The sequence below is a fragment of the Chenopodium album genome, chromosome 9, assembly GCF_948465745.1.
Source record: "Chenopodium album chromosome 9, dcCheAlbu1.1, whole genome shotgun sequence".
NCBI classification, from domain to species: Eukaryota; Viridiplantae; Streptophyta; class Magnoliopsida; order Caryophyllales; family Amaranthaceae; genus Chenopodium; species Chenopodium album.
In genome coordinates, this window is record NC_137842.1 from 69,401,488 (window position 1) to 69,418,885 (window position 17,398).

The 17,398-nt window shown below is 33.4% G+C and overlaps 1 protein-coding gene across 2 annotated transcripts; it reads right to left on the reverse strand.

Moving 5' to 3' along the window:
- Nucleotides 1–193: 193 nt before the first annotated feature.
- LOC145560365 (uncharacterized) lies at nt 194–4,156 on the reverse strand. 2 transcript variants are annotated; one of them, XM_081621615.1, is made up of 7 exons: nt 4,018–4,156; nt 3,094–3,229; nt 2,303–2,443; nt 1,724–1,832; nt 1,574–1,635; nt 886–989; nt 194–583 (listed from the first exon to the last, which is right to left on the reverse strand). In XM_081621615.1, exons 2-7 carry the CDS (start codon nt 3,184–3,186, stop codon nt 490–492), a joined length of 603 nt encoding a protein of 200 aa, XP_081477741.1. In that variant the 5' UTR covers nt 3,187–3,229; nt 4,018–4,156; the 3' UTR covers nt 194–489. The 2 variants fall into 2 exon arrangements, with proteins under 2 accessions (XP_081477741.1, XP_081477740.1); XM_081621614.1 differs by having other exon boundaries at nt 3,094–3,284; nt 4,018–4,152.
- Nucleotides 4,157–17,398: the final 13,242 nt, after the last annotated feature.

The window sequence follows — 17,398 nt, forward strand, 5'->3', positions numbered from 1 at the left end:
AATTGAAAATTTTTAACAAATCATATTCATTGTAATTTGGCACAAGGATTATGAGTGAGATTAGATAAGGATGAGTGAGAAAACATTAAATATAACACAGAAAAACATTTAAGAGGAAAAAAGATTAAGATAAATGAAGGGTTGTATATAAGAAGCTAAAAAAAGTACTCATATAAAATAATTAAGCATTAACTTTCTGCCATAAAATCCCAAATTTATATCATTTTAGAATTAAGTATTTAATGCTCAAGTAATACATTTAGCATTACCGAAAATCTAGCCATAGGAGGACTTAGTATTGTTTAATTTTTTAGCAACAGCAGGACTAATTCAGGGCTCCTAAGGAGCAACAACAATCAACAGTCAGTCAAAAAAGAATTCAGAGTATCCTTTGTGAAACTACAAACTAATAATTGATGACCCAGAAATATGGTTGTGAGGTATGTACAACGGTTGAATGAAGCAATTTCATAACATATCAATACAGTTTCAAGCAGCAGGTGTACGGCTTCGCAGCATTTCAGATCTTTTACTTCTTTCCATAGCATCAACAAGCCAATCCACACTTCCCTTGATCCCTCTACTGCAAACAGAGACAAACCCCAAATGTGTTGTGTTAGTTCCATACAGACATACAAGCAATAATGCCATAATTTAAAGGGAAAAAGAAATCTCCGAGGGTATTAAACACGCAAAGGAAGGAAGAAAGAAAAGGAAAATGAGTCCTTTCAATAAGGTAAACACTCAGCCAATATAGAAGCACAAACAGAAGAGTAGGTAACATGTGTTTTCCATCATCTGTAATTACTAAGGGATGGGAGGACCTGAAACATCAACCATAACATCAAATACTCAGGAAAAGAAGGTGTTAGAACTGGAATTTACCCATCAAATCCTGAGACAGCTTCAAACATATAAAGCCTTTCATCCAGCTTTTTCAGATCCAGATAACGAGCTACTTCTTCAGCTGATACTGCTGAAGCAAGATCCTGTTGTGAAGGCAAAAGATAATAAAATAAAATAAAATAAGTCTTATAAAAGTATATTTGAGATATCGCATAAAAGCACAAATCATTCTAAGTTTTATAACATTTAGCTAATTAATCTCCAACATGGCCAGTTGGCCACTGTATCTTAAAATAACCCTATTCTTTCTAGCAACATAAATGACAGCTTTTTAGTTTCTAACCTTCAAGAAGCATTAAGATTTTAGGGGGGGGGGAGGAGGGGGGAGGGGGATGCCTTTTTGGCTTATAGATGTATAACAAGTTCTCATTGTTCTCTTTTCTTGATTCTCATTCTAGATATCACCGTGTGTGTGGATGTGGTTTTGGATATAGACATCAGAGGAACCTAAAAAAAACGACAAGGGAACGTGAGACCCATAAAAAAACAAAAGAAAATGTATGACATAAAAAGAGAGGCGACACCCCACAATGACAAAAGAACTAATGTTTGATGCATGAAAGCATAGAAAACTCAATTATATTCCCCAAAAAAAAAAAAAAAAAAAAAAAAAAACTACAGCTCACTCAAAAAAAATTAAAGACCAAAACAGAAAGTCCATATATACCTGTTTGTTAGCTAATATCAGAAGGGGAGCACCTTGCAAATCCTGATGTCGAAGTACCTTTTCTGCAAGATAATTGAATCGTCAGCGGGGCAATGATTTAATTTGGCATTCAAACAAATTAGACCTAATATCGTACTAAAAAAAAATTACCTAGAGCAGATTTAGAATCTTCAAAACGAGCCGGAGCATTTGCATCAACAACATAAATGACAGCATGGGCTTCTTCATAATATTTCTCCCATATTGAACGGAGGCCAGGCTGCCATAACCAAAAAAAAAAACCCTAAGATTAGGCTAACAAGCTCTTCAAAGCCTTTGAAGGAAAAAAAAAATATATATATATATATATATATATATATATTTTGAGGGGGGGGGGAGGAGTAGAATAAGGATCCTGTACAACATGATATAGGTGATTAAATGGCAATGAGGCACATCTCTATTATATCATCACTTTAGCAAACACATGTGTAATCCATTAAAAAACTTGTATCAAAGTTCATGAAGGACCAAAATTTGTGAAGCAAGCTTGCTTAAGACCAAGTTCAGCATATCTGATTATATAAGAGGACTTTATAGCAACTTTTGGCCATTTTGGGGATATAAAACAATAAAATGATACCTCAAGTTAGAATTTCGCCTTTTGCTTGCTAGGATGTTAAACTGATAATAAAATATTACTTAAACGAAATGCCTAGTGCAGTATTGGGCACGAGCTGATCTACATACCTGGCCACCCAAATCCCAAAACACAAGTTTTGCATTTCCAACTTCAATACGACCAATATTGAGCCCCACAGTTGGAACAATTCGATCAGGTGGAAGGCCTTCCAAGTTTAAGTATAGTTCTTTCAACTTCTCCAGTAAAGTCTGCAATATGTTGTTGGCATTTGTTAATGTTTTGAGCATGAGAAGATCTTTGATTGCATTAGCTTATACGAAGTATATATTTAATCAATAAAGATTATTTGGATCTTTCAAAAAAAAAAAAAAAAATTATTGGGAAAACATATAAAGTAACTGGAAACCAGAAAATTATGAGAATCTTAAAGCAGGCAAAGTAACACCAAAAACATTTAACATATAATATGTACCAGATTGGGATTCAAGTGAAAGCCCCAACCCACTTATTCTACCTTCCAGCCATAACTTTGTGGTTCAATACCATGTTGTCAACCTTTACAGTGGACAAAGAATGTGTGCAAAGGGTCTTGAGTAGGAGAGCAAGTTTTCTGTTTTTTAAGAGAAAGAGTATTTAAAGATGCTGCTTTAAAATACAATGAAAGATAGACTTTGATAACAACAGCAAGTTTTAAGCAATAACACTAATAAATCAATTGCTCAACTACATAACCAACACCTAGAGATGATCAAAACTACATGAAGCAATTTTTAACAAAGGAAGCACACAATAATTACTGTTATGATCATAATTTTATTGTGGTACTCAATCAAATTCAAAAATTGAAAAAAAAAAAAAGAATAACAGTTAAAATCTGTCAGAATGGGACAATCATTACCGTTTTTCCAGCCTTGTCAATACCGAGAATAAGAACATGAAATTCCGTCTTGCTGAACATGTACTTCCAGAACCCATACATAAGAGAGAACATCCTTGCTGCCTTTTTTGATAATTAGCTTGCAAATCCTCTTACACTAGTAAGAGTTCGAGAAAGTGTTAATATCCATCATGTCCTTCTACACTCATAGCCTAAATACACGAAACAAAGTGAAAACTTCAAATAGATTGATTGGAAAACAAAGATTTTCCAAAAAAGAAAAAGCTATAGGAAGACAAACCACATAGGCACACTAGTAGTATACACATTTACCCATTTAGAATTAACTCTTGTTTCTGGAAGTATTTATGGCTTAAAGCTTTTCGTGAAGAATTGAAGCGCGATTTAAACTCAAGAAAAACCGATATTACCAACATATAATCATTATTCTTTTGACAAAAAAATGAATAATTTGAACTGAAAGCCAAAACCCCAAGCTTCAACAATGTGATTTGGTGGTCTCCAATATTAACCAACCATAATTTTCTTCTCAATTTGTATCTAATAAACATCAAATTATATAATTAAAGTACCAATTTCACTACATGTATCATCATAGAGTATAATTGACACCTCAACACAACAACAAATTTCGAAAAAAAATCCAATTACATTAACATTTAGCTAATTCTTCTGATTAAATAATAATCTAACGAAATGATGAAGATTGAAAGTTAACAAATCGAGTTTAAATCATAAAATCATACATTTCGATTATCAGATCCGAGTTTCAATCGGAAAAGTTTGAGCCTAAAATCTTGGACGATAACGATAATTTAACAAGCTAAGAAATCATCAAAATGAAAATCAAATCAAAAATTCCTATAAATTAAAATCGAATGACAAAAACAAATAAGATCGGAGAGATAGGAAAAAGAAAATTACCAGTGAAGTATGGAAATTGGTAAGTATTACTGAGAATTCGTCGGTCTGATTGCAAATAGACCCTAAACAGAAATTATACTGGAACTGCTGAAATGAAACACTAATGTACTAAATTCGTTTATTCGTCCCTTTTTTCCTGGTTTTTTATTTTTTTTTTTATTTTTTACAAAATTATTATTTTGCCATATTTTTACTTATTTCAAATAGGGATGTTAATGGGCAGGACGGGGTGGGACGGATATTGGCCTTTCCATCCCCATCCCCATCCCCATCTCCACCTAAAATTTGCATCCCCATCCCCCTCCCCGTGACTAGAGCTGTCAAAAGTTGACCCGACTTGAAATACCGACTCAAATCCGATTATTAACTGACTCATCTAAACCCTGGAAAAAATGGTGACCCAAACCCAACCTGACCCGACCTGATACTAAACCTAGACCCGAGTTGACCCGAGTATGTGAGACCCGAACCCGAACATTAATTGACCTAGAGATGACCCGACCCGAATGTAACTCGTAAATTATTGACCTGAACCAAACTCAACTTGAACCGAAATTGACCCAAATCCGTTTTAACCCTTCAAACCCCGAATTTAACCCGACTTGTACTAACCTGACCTGAATTCAACCTGATACGTTTCTAAGCAGACCCGAAATCAACCCGGCTTGTTATCGTCCTGACCCAAATTCAACCCGAGTTGTTATTGACCCGACCCGAATTTTACCAAACCTATTACTAACCCGACCCAAAACGATCTGTTACTAACCCGACTCAAAAGCAACACGACTTGTTATTGACCCCACCTAAATTCAACCCAAATTGTTCCTGACCCAATTTCAAATCACCTTAAATGCAATTTAGATCACCTTATTATTGTTGATCGAAGCATTTTGTCTAGGGAGACCAACTCGGTCCAAGCCAGAAAAGAAAGGAGCATCATCCTCAAGACTACCACGGACATTTATAACAACAAATAATGATCATATATTGTTCCAAACAGCATTATATGACCCCGAGATATATCCCCTAGTATTTCAAGACTTTTCGACACTGGGTCCCGAAACCTCTAAAATTTCTCAAAAAACGTGGATATTAGCCTTCAATTTTGGAATATTTTGACTTTTTTTTTTCGCCTGGATATAAGAATTGCGAAAATATATACCATGGTCCCAAATACCCTCCGAAAGTCCAATAGGGTGGATGGAACCATCCAATTTGCATTTAAACGACCAATTTATCGGTTTAAAACTTACACCGATTTAATTAATTCAACCCTACAACGACATTTATGACAACAAATAATGATCATATATGGTTCCAAACGACATTATATGACCCCGGGATGTATTCCTTAGAATATCAAGACTTTTCGACACCAGCCTCGAAGACTCCAAAAATTCTCAATAAGCATGGATATAGCCTTTAATTTTAGGATTTTTTGACTTTTTTTCGCCCGATTATAAAAATTGCCGAAATATTAACCATGGTCTCTAATACCCTCCAGGTATCCAATTGGGTGGGTGGAACCAACCAATTTGCCTTTAAACGACCAATTTACCGGTTTACAACTTGTGCCGATTTCATTAACTCAAGCCTACCACAACACGTTTATGACAATATATAATGATTATATATGAATCCAAACGGCATTATATGACCCCGAGATGTATCCTCTAAAATCTAAAGGCTCCGGGCCCTGAAACCTCCGAAATTTCTCAAAAAGCGTGGATATTAGCCTTCAATTTTGGAATTTTTTTACTTTTCTTTGTCCGAAAATAAAAAATTGCAGAAATGTTTACCATGGTCCCTAATACCCTCCGGGAGTCCAATTGGGTGGGTAGAACCATCCAATTTGTCTTTACGGCCAATTTACCGATTTACAACTTGCACTGATTTCATTAACTCAAGCCTGCCACGAACATTTATGACATCATATAATGATCATTTATGGTTCCAAACGGCATTATATGACCCCGAGATGTATCCCCCAAAATCTCATTTATTTTTGACACAGGGGCCCGAAACATCCGAAATTTCTAAAAAAGCATGGATATTAGGCTTCAATTTTGGAATTTTTTGACTTTATTTCGCACGAGTGCCGAAATGTTTACTATGGTCCCTAATACCCCCCAGGAGTCCAATTGGGTGGGTGGAACCATCCAATTTGCCTTTAAACGACCAATTTACCGGTTTACAACTTGCACCAATTTCATTAACTCAAGCCTACCACGAACATTTATGAATACATATAATGATCAGATATGGTTCCAAACGGCGTTATATAACCCCGAGATGTAATCCTAAAATTTTATGGCTTTTCGACACCGGACCTTGAAATCTCCAAAATTTCTAAACAACCATGGAACTTAGACTTTAATTTTGGAATTTTAGACTTTTTTTTTGCCCAGAAATAAAAATTGCCGAAATGTTTACCATGGTCCCTAATATCCTTTGGGAGGCCAATTGGATGGGTGGAACCTTCCAATTTGCCTTTAAACGGCCAATTTACCGGTTTACAACTTGCACCAATCTCATTAAATCAAGCTTACCACAAACATTTATGACAACATATAGTGATCATAAATGGTTCCAAACGACATTATATGACCTCGATATTTATCCCCTAAAATTTAAAGGCTTTTCGACAACGGCCCCGAAACCTCCAAAATTTCTCAAAAAACGTGGATATTAGCCTTCAATTTTGGAAATTTTTTACTTTTTTTCGCCCTGAAATACAAATTGACGAAATATTTACCATGGTCCCTAATACCCTCCGAGAGTCCCATAGGGCGAGTAAAACCATCCAATTTACCTTTTAACGACAAATTTATCAATTTACAACTTGCACCGATTTCATTAACTAAAGCCTACCACGAACATTTATGACAACATATAATAATCTTATATGATTCCAAAGGGAATTATATGACACCAAGATGTATTCCTTGGAATTTCAAAACTTTTCGACACCGAGTTTTGAAACCTTCAAAATTTCGTAAAATGCATGGATGTCTTAAATTTTGGAATATTTTAACATTTTTCGCTCGGAAATAAAATTGCCAAAATGTTTACCATAGTCCCTAATACCCTCCGGAAGTTCAAGTGGCTGGTTGGAACCATCTAATTTTCTTTTAAACAACCAATTTACCGGTTTACAACTTGCACCGATTTCATTAACTCAGGCCTACCACGAACATTTATGACAACATATAATGATCATATATGGTTCCAAACGGCATATATGACCCCGAGATGTATCCTCTAAAATCTTAAGGATTTTCGATGCTGGGTCTCGAAACCTCCAAAATTTCTCAAAAACCGTGTATATTAGCCTTAAATTTTGGAATTTTTTGACTTTTTTTTTCGCCTGTAAATAAAAATTGCTGAAATATTTACCATGGTCTCAATACCTTTGGGAGTCAAATTAGGTGGGTGGAACCATCCAATTTGCCTTTAAATGGTAAATTTACCAGTTTACAACTTGCACCGATTTCATTAACTGAAGCCTACCACGAACATTTATGAAAACATATAATGATCATTTATGGTTTAAAACAGTATTATATGACCCCGAGATGTATCTCCTAAAATCTCAAACTTTTTCGACACCGGGCCCTGAAACCTCAAAAATTTCACAAAAAGCGTAGATATTAACCTTCGATTTTAGAATTTTTTGACTTTTTTTTGCCCGAAAATAAAAATTGCCGAAAAGTTTACCATGGTTCCTAATACCCTTCGGAATTCCAATTAGGTGGGTGGAACCATCGAATTTGCATTTAAACGACCAATTTACCAGTTTACAACTTGCACTTATTTCATTAATTCAAGCCTACCACGAACATTTATGACTACTTATAATGGTCATTTATAGTTTCAAAACGTCATCATATGACCCTGCGATGTATCTAATAAATTCTCATTTCTTTTCGACACCTGGCCCCGAAATCTTCGAAATTTCTCAAAAAGCGTGGATATTAGTTTTCAATATAGGAATTTTTTGACTGTTTTTTGCCCGGAAATAAAAATTGCCTAAATGTTTACCATGGTTCCTACTACCCTCTGTTATGGGTCCAATTGGGTGGGTGGAAACATCCAATTTGCCTTTAAACGACCAATTTACCGGTTTACAACTTGCACCGATTTCATTAACTCAAGCTTACCACGAACATTTATGACAATATATAATGATCATATAAGGTTCCAAACGACATTATATGACCCCGAGATGTAATCCTAAAATTTCAAAGCTTTTTGACACCGGACCTCGAAATCTCCAAAATTTCTCAACAAGCATGGATCTAGACTTTAATTTTGGAATTTTTTGACTTTTTTTTGCCCGAAATAAAAATTGCCGAAATGTTTACCATGGTCCCTAATACCCTTAGGGAGGCCAATTTGATGGGTGGAACCATCCAATTCGCCTTTAAACGGCCAATTTACCGGTTTACAATTTGCACCGATTTCATTAACTCACGAACATTTATGACAAAATATAATGATCATATATGATTTCAAATAGCATTATATAACCCCGAGATGTATCCCTTAGTTCTAAAGGCTTTTCGACACTGGGCCTCGAAACCTCTAAAATTACTCAAAAAACGTGGATATGCCTTCAATTTAAGAATTTTTTGACTTAGTTTTGCCAGGAAATTAAAAAATTCCTAAATGTTTACCATGTTCCCCGGGCGTCCAGTTGGGTGGTGGTACTATCCAATTTGCCTTTAAACGACCAATTTACCGGTTTACAACTTGCACTGATTTCATTAACTCAACCTTACCACGAACGTTTATGACAACGTGTAATGATCATATATAGTTCCAAACGGCATTACAAGACCCCGAGATGTATTCCATAGAATTTCTATACTTAACGACACTGGGCCCCGAAACTTCCAAAATTTTTCAAAATGTGTGGATATTAGACTTCAATTTTAGAATTTTTTTTACTTTTGTTTGCCCGTAAATAAAAATTGTCGTAATGTTTACAATGGTCCCTAATATCTTCGGGAGTACACCTGACTGGGTGGAACCATCCAATTTGCCATTAAATAGCAGATTTATCGGTTTACTACAAGTTGCACCTATTTCATTAACACAAGCCTACCGCGTACATTTATGACAACAAATAATGATCATATATGGTTCCAAATGACATTATATGACCCTGAAATGTATTCCAAAAAATTACAATACTTTTCGACACCTGGCCCCGAAACCTCTAAAATTTCTCAAAAAACGTGATATTGGACTTCAATTTTGGAAATTTTTTAACTTTTTTTTTGTCAAGAAATAAAAATTGCCGAAATTTTTACCGTGGTCACTAATTAGGTGTCCAATTGGGTGGGTGGAATCAACCAATTTGCCTTTAAATGGCCTATTTACCGATTTACAACTTGCACCGATTTCATTAACTCAAGTTCACCATGATCATTTATGACAACATATAATGATCATATATGGTTCCAAATGGCATTATATGACCCCAAGATGTATTCTCTAAAATCTCAAGGTTTTTCGACGTTGTACCTAACCTTAAAAATTTCTCAAAAAGCGTTGATATAAGCCTTCAATTTTGGAATTTTTTGACTCTTTTTGCTCGGAAATAAAAATTGCCGAAATGTTTACCATGGTCCACAATACCCTTCGAGAATCTAATTGGGTAAGTGGAACCATCCAATTTGCCTTTAAACGACCAATTTAACTACCGGTTTACAACTTGCACGGTTTTCATTAACTCAAGCCTACTATGAACATTTATGACAACATATAATGATCATAAATGGTTCCAAACGGCATTATATGACCTCAAGATGTGTCACCTAAAATTTCAAAGTTTTTCGACACCGGGCCTCGAAACCTCCAAAATTTCTCAAAATGTTTTTCGACACCGGGTCTTCAATTTTGGATTTTTTTGACTTTTTTTTCGCTCGAATATAAAAATTGCCGAAATGTTTACCATGATCCCTAATTCCCTCCGGGAGTTCAATTGGGTGGGTGGAACCATCTGATTTGCCTTTAAACGACCAATTTATCGGTTTACAACTTTCACCGATTTCATTAACTCAACCCTACCACTAACATCTATAACAACATATAATGATCAGATATCCTTTCAAACGAAATTATATGACCCCCAAATGTATTTCCTAAATTCTCAAGACTTTGCGACATCGGGCCCCGAAATCTCCAAAATTTATCAAAAACCGTGGACATTAGCCTTCAATTTTGGAAAATTTTGACTTTTTTTCGCCCAAAAATAAAAATTGCCGAAATGTTTACCATGATCCCTAATACCCTTTGGTAGTCCAATTGGGGTGTGTGGAACCATCCAATTGGTCGTGCCTTTAAACGGCCAATTTACCGGTTTACAACTTGCACCGATTTCATTAACTCAAGTTACGAAAATTTATGACAACAAATAGTGATCTATGGTTCCAAACTACATTATATGACCCCATGATATATTCCCTAAAATCTTAAAACTTTTCGATATCGGGCCCCGACACCTCCAAAATTTCTCAAAAAGCGTGAATATTAGCCTTTAGTTTTGGAAATTTTATACTTTTTTTCACTCGAAAATAATAATTACCGAAATGTTTATAATGGTCCCTAGTATCCTTCGGGAATCCAATCGGGATGGTGGAACCATCCAATTTGCCTTTGTTTACCGGTTTATAACTTACATCGATTTCATTAACTCAAGCCTACCATGAACATCTATGACAACAAATAATAATCATATATGGTTCCAAACAGCAATATATGACCCCAAGATGTATCCCCTAAAATTTCAAGACTTTTCGACCCCGAGCCCTAAACCTCCAAAATTTCTCAAATTAAAAAACGTGGATATTAGTCTTCATTTTTGGAATTTTTTGACTTTTTTCCGCCCGGAAATAAAAATTGCCGAAATGTTTACCATGGTCCCTAGTAACTTCCGGGGGTCCAATTGGGTTGGTGGAACCATCAAATTTGCCTTTAAACGACCAATTTAATTACCGCTTTACAACTTGCACGGTTTCATTAACTCAAGCCTACTACGAACATTTATGACAACATATAATGATCATATATGGTTCCAAACGATATTATATGACCCCGAGATTTATCCCCTAAAATATTAAAACTTTTCTACATTTGTCCCGAAACCTGCAAAATTTCTCAAAAAGCGTGGATATTAGTCTTCAATTATGAAATTTTTTGATTTTTTTTCGCCCGAAAATAAAAATTGCCGAAATGTTTACCATGGTCCCTAATATCCTCCGGGAGTCTAATTGGTTGGGTGGAATCATCCAATTTGTCTTTAAACGACCAATTTACCAGTTTAAAACTTGCACCGATTTCATTTATTCAAGCCTACCACGAACATTTATGACAACAAATAATGATTATATATGGTTTCAAACGGATTTATATGACCCCGAGATTTATTCCATAGAATTTCAAGACTTTTCGATACCGGTCCCTGAAACCTCCAAAATTTCTGTGGATATTAGCCTTCAATTTTGGAATTCTTTTACTTTTTTTCGCCCGAAAATAAAAATTGCCGAAATGTTTACCATGGTCCCTAATATCCTCCGGGAGTCCAATTGGGGTGTGTGGAAACATTCAATTTGCTTTTAAACGGCCAATTTACTGGTTTACAACTTGCACTAATTTACTGGTTTACAACGGCCAATTTAATTAACTTGCACTGAACCCGAGTTGAACCGAAATTGTACCAAACCCGTTTTAGCCCGTCAAAATCCGAATTTAACCCGACTTGTTACTAACTTGACCTGAATTCAACCCGACCCAAATTTAACCTGACCTGTTACAAACCCGACCCGAAATCAACTCGACTTGTTATTGGCCTGACCCAAATTCAACTAGACTTGTTATTGACCCGACCCGAATTTTACCAGACCTATTACTAACCCGGCCCAAAAATTCAACCCGATCTGTTAGTGACCCAACCCGAATTTTACCAGACCTTTACTAACCCGACCCAAAAATTCAACCCGATCTGTTAGTAACCCGACTCGAAATCAACACGACTTGTTATTGTCCCGACCTAAATTCAACCCAAATTGTTCCCTGATTTCAAATCACCTTAAATGTAATTTAGACCACCTTATTATTGTTGATCAAAGCATTTTATCTAGGGAGACCAAGTCAATCCAGGCCAGCAAAAGAAAGGAGAATCATCCTCAAATATAAGAGTTAAATATAGTATATATTTGTTGTATGGTCAAAGTAAAAATTATCTTCCTAAATGATAAACTATATATAGTTCCCTAGTATATTGCCATATATATTATAGTCAAAGGAAATAATTAGTTTGATAAAAATGATAATTATCAATTTATAGTTAATTGAACCCGAATATGAACTGACTTGGAAATGACCCGACCTGATTGTAACCTGCAAATTATTGACTTGAACATAACCTGACTTGACTCCGAGAATGACCTGACTTGGAAATGACCTAACCTGATTGTAACCCGCAAATTATTGACTTGAACCGAACCCAACTTGAACTCGAGAATGACCCGACTAGAAAATGACTTGACTTGATTATAACCCGCAAATTATTGACTTGAACCAAACCTGAATCAAACCCGAGAATGACCCGACCTGATTCTAACCCGTAAATTATTGACTTGAACTGAACTCGACTCGAACCCGAGAATTACCCTAACCCGTTTTAAATCGTGGAAACCCGAATTAAATCCGACCCATTGTTCACCCGAACCGAATGTAACCTGACCTAAACCCGATAAGAAGTATGACCCGATCGACGTGACCTGACTCAAGCATGACCCAACCCAAACCCGACCCGTATAGGTTATGGAATTAATCTGAATTGACCCGACCAAAACCCGACCCATTTACCCAAATTGACAGCTCTACCCGTGACGGGTCTAAAATTCATCCTCATCCCCGCCCCACCCCCACTTGGATATCCATTCCCACCTAAGACCCGCCTAATCCCCACCCCCCAAATTCAGAATCCAACATAATTAAAAAAAAAAATGATTGTTAATATCACACCCTTTTTTTAATTATAATATTAGTGTATTACAAATTATTATATACACAATTTTATTTTTCGAAAATAAGTCATATGACTAATACGTGATAGTCAACCTCGAAACTCCGGTGTTGACCACCATGCAAGCTCACCCAAGTACTCCATTCAAACAAAATACAACTTAAAAGGTCATTTTCCACAAATTTTCACTTAAAAGGTCCCTTTTCAAAAAGTTGATGATTTAAAAGGTCATTTTTTACAAATTTCTCTAATTTTTTTTCATAAAATAGTATAATAGTATATAATTTTGTTTTTAAAAATAAATAGATGTGACTTGAGGCGGATACGAAGTGGGGCGGGGATGGAGAGGGTGCAACGTAAAATCTACCCCTTCCCCCTCAACCATGGCAGGTATGATTGTTATCCGCATCCCCGCCCTAGTACTTGGCCCGCCCCACCGACATCTTAATTTCAAATTAGATCTGAAAAAATAAGTTTTTTTTGTAAAAAAAAAAAAAAAAAAATTCTATGCCACTCATAAGAATGTTGAACGCTTGAATAATGAAACTCACAACAAGTTACAAAAACTATCGTAAGGGCTTCCAATATCTTAATGAGAGCAACACCTTAGGAGGCGAAAATCATCTATGATGCACATTGTAGTTTTGTAGAAAATGTTGTTAATGTCAATCGTCAAACACTTAACCTTTTGCAGCCTATCTTGTGTGTGGATGGTCACACATAAAATAATGTAACTCTTATAACACTAACTAAGTATCCCCTATAATATTGACTAATTAACCCCTAATCTGATAACACTAATAACCATTAACCAAATTACCCCTATTACACTAAAAAAAAAAAAAAAAAAACCTTATATGATATTGTCAGCCACATCTAAAAATTTGTATAACCGTACCTTTGAAATGAGAATTAAGAACGTAACCACTATTACAACATAGCATTAATCTTTCATGTTTCAAAAGTATTTTTTTAATACATAACTTTTTTATTATTATTATTATTTTTTGAATAGCAACTTTATATAAAGACTTAGAATGTATACTTGAACCTCGAACTCAATTATAGTTTATAGTATTAATAAATGTGTATTAATAAATACTTTTTTCTTATTCTAATTCATTATAGAAATAATCATAATGATGTGAAGAGTAAATTAAATATCAATATCATTCCTATGCTTTTAAGGGTTTTTATTGGTGATATAATGCAATTATTTATCATGTTGAGTCATTAATTTTTCCTCAATAAACATAAAATTAGAAAAAGTAATAAGATTCTAGGGCATAATCACTTATTTATTTTTTGTAAGTACTCCCTATTTTCTATACAAAGACAATTAAAGGTGTAAGGTTTTGTTCTTTTCCTTTATATTTAATGAACTTAAATTATCAAGTATTATTCTTGATTAAAATTATTTTTATTGATTCACTATTATATTTGTTCTTTTAATAAAATTTGTACTCCATAACTTTATCATTTAAAAATTATTTTTATTGATTCACTATTATATGTTTTGCCTTATGTCTCTTACATTTACATTTAACATGTCAAGGAACAAAATATCCAATTGATTTTGTAATCAATCAATAACTTATACTAAAGGCGAAACTAGGAATGACACTTGTCATTTCCTTGTTAAAAATTTTCCCGCCTTTTTTTTCCTTTCCTTTTTAACTTTTTTGCCATATTTTAATGACATTTATATATTTTATAACCTATAATAATAGTCATTTCTATTTTGACAACATATTTAATCCAATATTACTCAATTAAATTTTTTACATATATTCTATATATACTAGGAAACTTTTAATTACAAAAATACTAACATAGCTTTAAAAAAAATAAGTTATTGGAATATATTGTTTTCCAAGATTATTATAATATTATCAATATCAATTTTAAAGAAAAATCATTTTGGTAGCATACTTTTTACGGAGTATTAATCTTAAAACTATACATAACATTTATAAGAACAATATAATTTTGTTATAGTATACGTACTTCGTACATAACATATATTGAAAAATTAAATCTAATTGTTCTAATTATCCGCAAACTAAAATATATTTAAAAAGTTGATTACGGAATACAAATTATCCTAAAGTAAAATGAACTCAAATAAATTTTCATATTATGCCGATCAAAGTGTGTCAAAAATTTAAGGACAAATGTATATGAGTTCGTATATGGGTACTAACCTAATTACCTAAGCTAATAATTTAATTTCTTATACAAACGTTAAATCTTCTAAGTTCTATTATTATATTTTTTTTATACAATCCAATTCAATAATCTTTACATTTAAATTAAGTTATTTTGTTACAAATAATTTTTTTGGATAAATTATTGTTGAATTAACACCATATTTATTTAGTGTAAAATTTAATTATGACCGTGCATGGCACGGGAATTAACCTAGTATCAAGAAAAAAGACAATATCCAATCTTAGTATTAATAATATTTTAAAACAAATATGAATATGTGACATGATTTATGATTTGACTTTTAAGTGAAGACAAGTATAATTTTAATATGAAGGGAAGAATTTCTAATATGTGACATATGAGCCATTGATCACAATTGGTCCCTTGTGGATTTTGTCCATTTTGCAAACGCAAGTTTGAAGACTTCAATTATACATACATGGTTTCCAACATGTCATGTACAATTTTGCCTAAATTGAGTTAGTTTTTAATTTTTATTTGCAGTATATTAATGTATAAGACATTTTTTCCTATGTAGCTTTGTTATTTGGATTATAAGTGGAAAATACAACGTCAAATTTTTCATGTGTGTATTTTTTTATAATATAAAAAGTCTAAAAGAAATTGTCCAAGATGCCAAATCGATTCAATATTTTAACTTTAATTTTTCATCGAAAAGCTATTTGTGGACTAGTGCAACGTAGCAAATTCATGGCAATGTACAATGAATTGACTCAATTCAATCACTAATATTTTTATTTTTAAACCTCAAGTATTATGAATACAAAATAAGAAAAACCAATGTCACCAAGACACCAAGTATACCCAATAATAAAAATATGCCATAGGTATAGTAAATCTCCTTTATACTTTCTTTCCTACAAATGTTCAATTTATTACTTGGTAAAGAGAAAAACTTATCTAAATCAACATAGGGCCTGTTCTCATTGACTGAACTCAGCTGAACTGAACTGAACTGAACTGAATTGAGCTGAACTAAACTGAACTGAACTGAGCTGAACTGAAATGAATATTTTATAAGAGAAGGAAATTAGGAGATGAGTTGAACTGAACTGGACTGAATTGAGTTGAACTGAACTGAACTGAATTTCAATGTAAGAGAACAGACCCTTAATTAAACAATCATCATACGCAAGTTAACATTGGAGAATAAATTGAAAAGTTAACAAACTTCCACTTCGAAACATTAGATGGTGACGCTTAAACTTTACTTGGTTAATTTATCGCAGATAAATAATTACTCCTTATTACTCCCTCCGTTCCCTAATGTTTTTTACGTTCGGAATTATGCGCGGTTATTAAAAAATTGTGTAAAGTTGAGGTTTATTGGAATATTTCAATGATTGAAAAATACAATTTTATTGAAAAATACAACGTTGAGCATGTGGGTGAAGAAATTAGAGGAGAGCGGAGAGAGAAAGTAATACTCAGTAATAAGTGTTGAAAAACTATGAAATTTTTATCATGGAGGCGGATGCACCATACTCCGTGCATCCGGTTTTTCTTTAAAAAGGTGGAATGAACATATAGTTGTTCGTTAAAGAACATATAATTGTTTTATAAAGAACATATAGTTATTTTATAAAGAACATGACATATGGTTGTTTTGTAATGAACATATAGTTGTTTTGTAAAGAACATATAACTATTTTGTTAAAAAACATCCAACTTTATGTTCTTTGTATATATTTAAAGAACATCCTAATATTAATAAAGAGCTTGATAATATAATGTAATGAATATCATTTTTATTCAACAAAAAAAAAAAAAAATAATAATAATAATAATAGTTTTTTTTTAAAGAACATCTAGCTTTTCAATCTTTAAATGAATTATTTGTTTCATAATTGAAGAGTTTTGGTAATTATTTCCCATTCTCAATTTAGAAATTTGTATATTTCCTCACATTTAATTTCACTTGTATGTTTGAATTTTTTAGAGAGAGGGATAAAAATTTTAGAGAGAGAAACAGAAAATTTATAGAGAAAAAGAAATTCTTCTAATAGAAGATGATGGCTGAGCATTTAGATCGAGTTTCGTGGTGTTTTTAATCATTGTTTTGTTAATGGAGTGATTTTTAATGGATTGAAAGTGAATATGTGGATTTGTTAA

Coding starts and splice junctions, on each gene's coding strand:
- LOC145560365 (XM_081621615.1), bottom strand. CDS start 3,186: ATGTTCTCTCTTATGTATGGGTTCTGGAAGTACATGTTCAGCAAGACG. Junction 1,833..2,302: donor TTTGGGATTTGGGTGGCCAG/GTATGTAGATCA, acceptor TGGTTATGGCAG/CCTGGCCTCCGTTCAATATG. Junction 1,636..1,723: donor AGATTCTAAATCTGCTCTAG/GTAATTTTTTTT, acceptor ATTATCTTGCAG/AAAAGGTACTTCGACATCAG.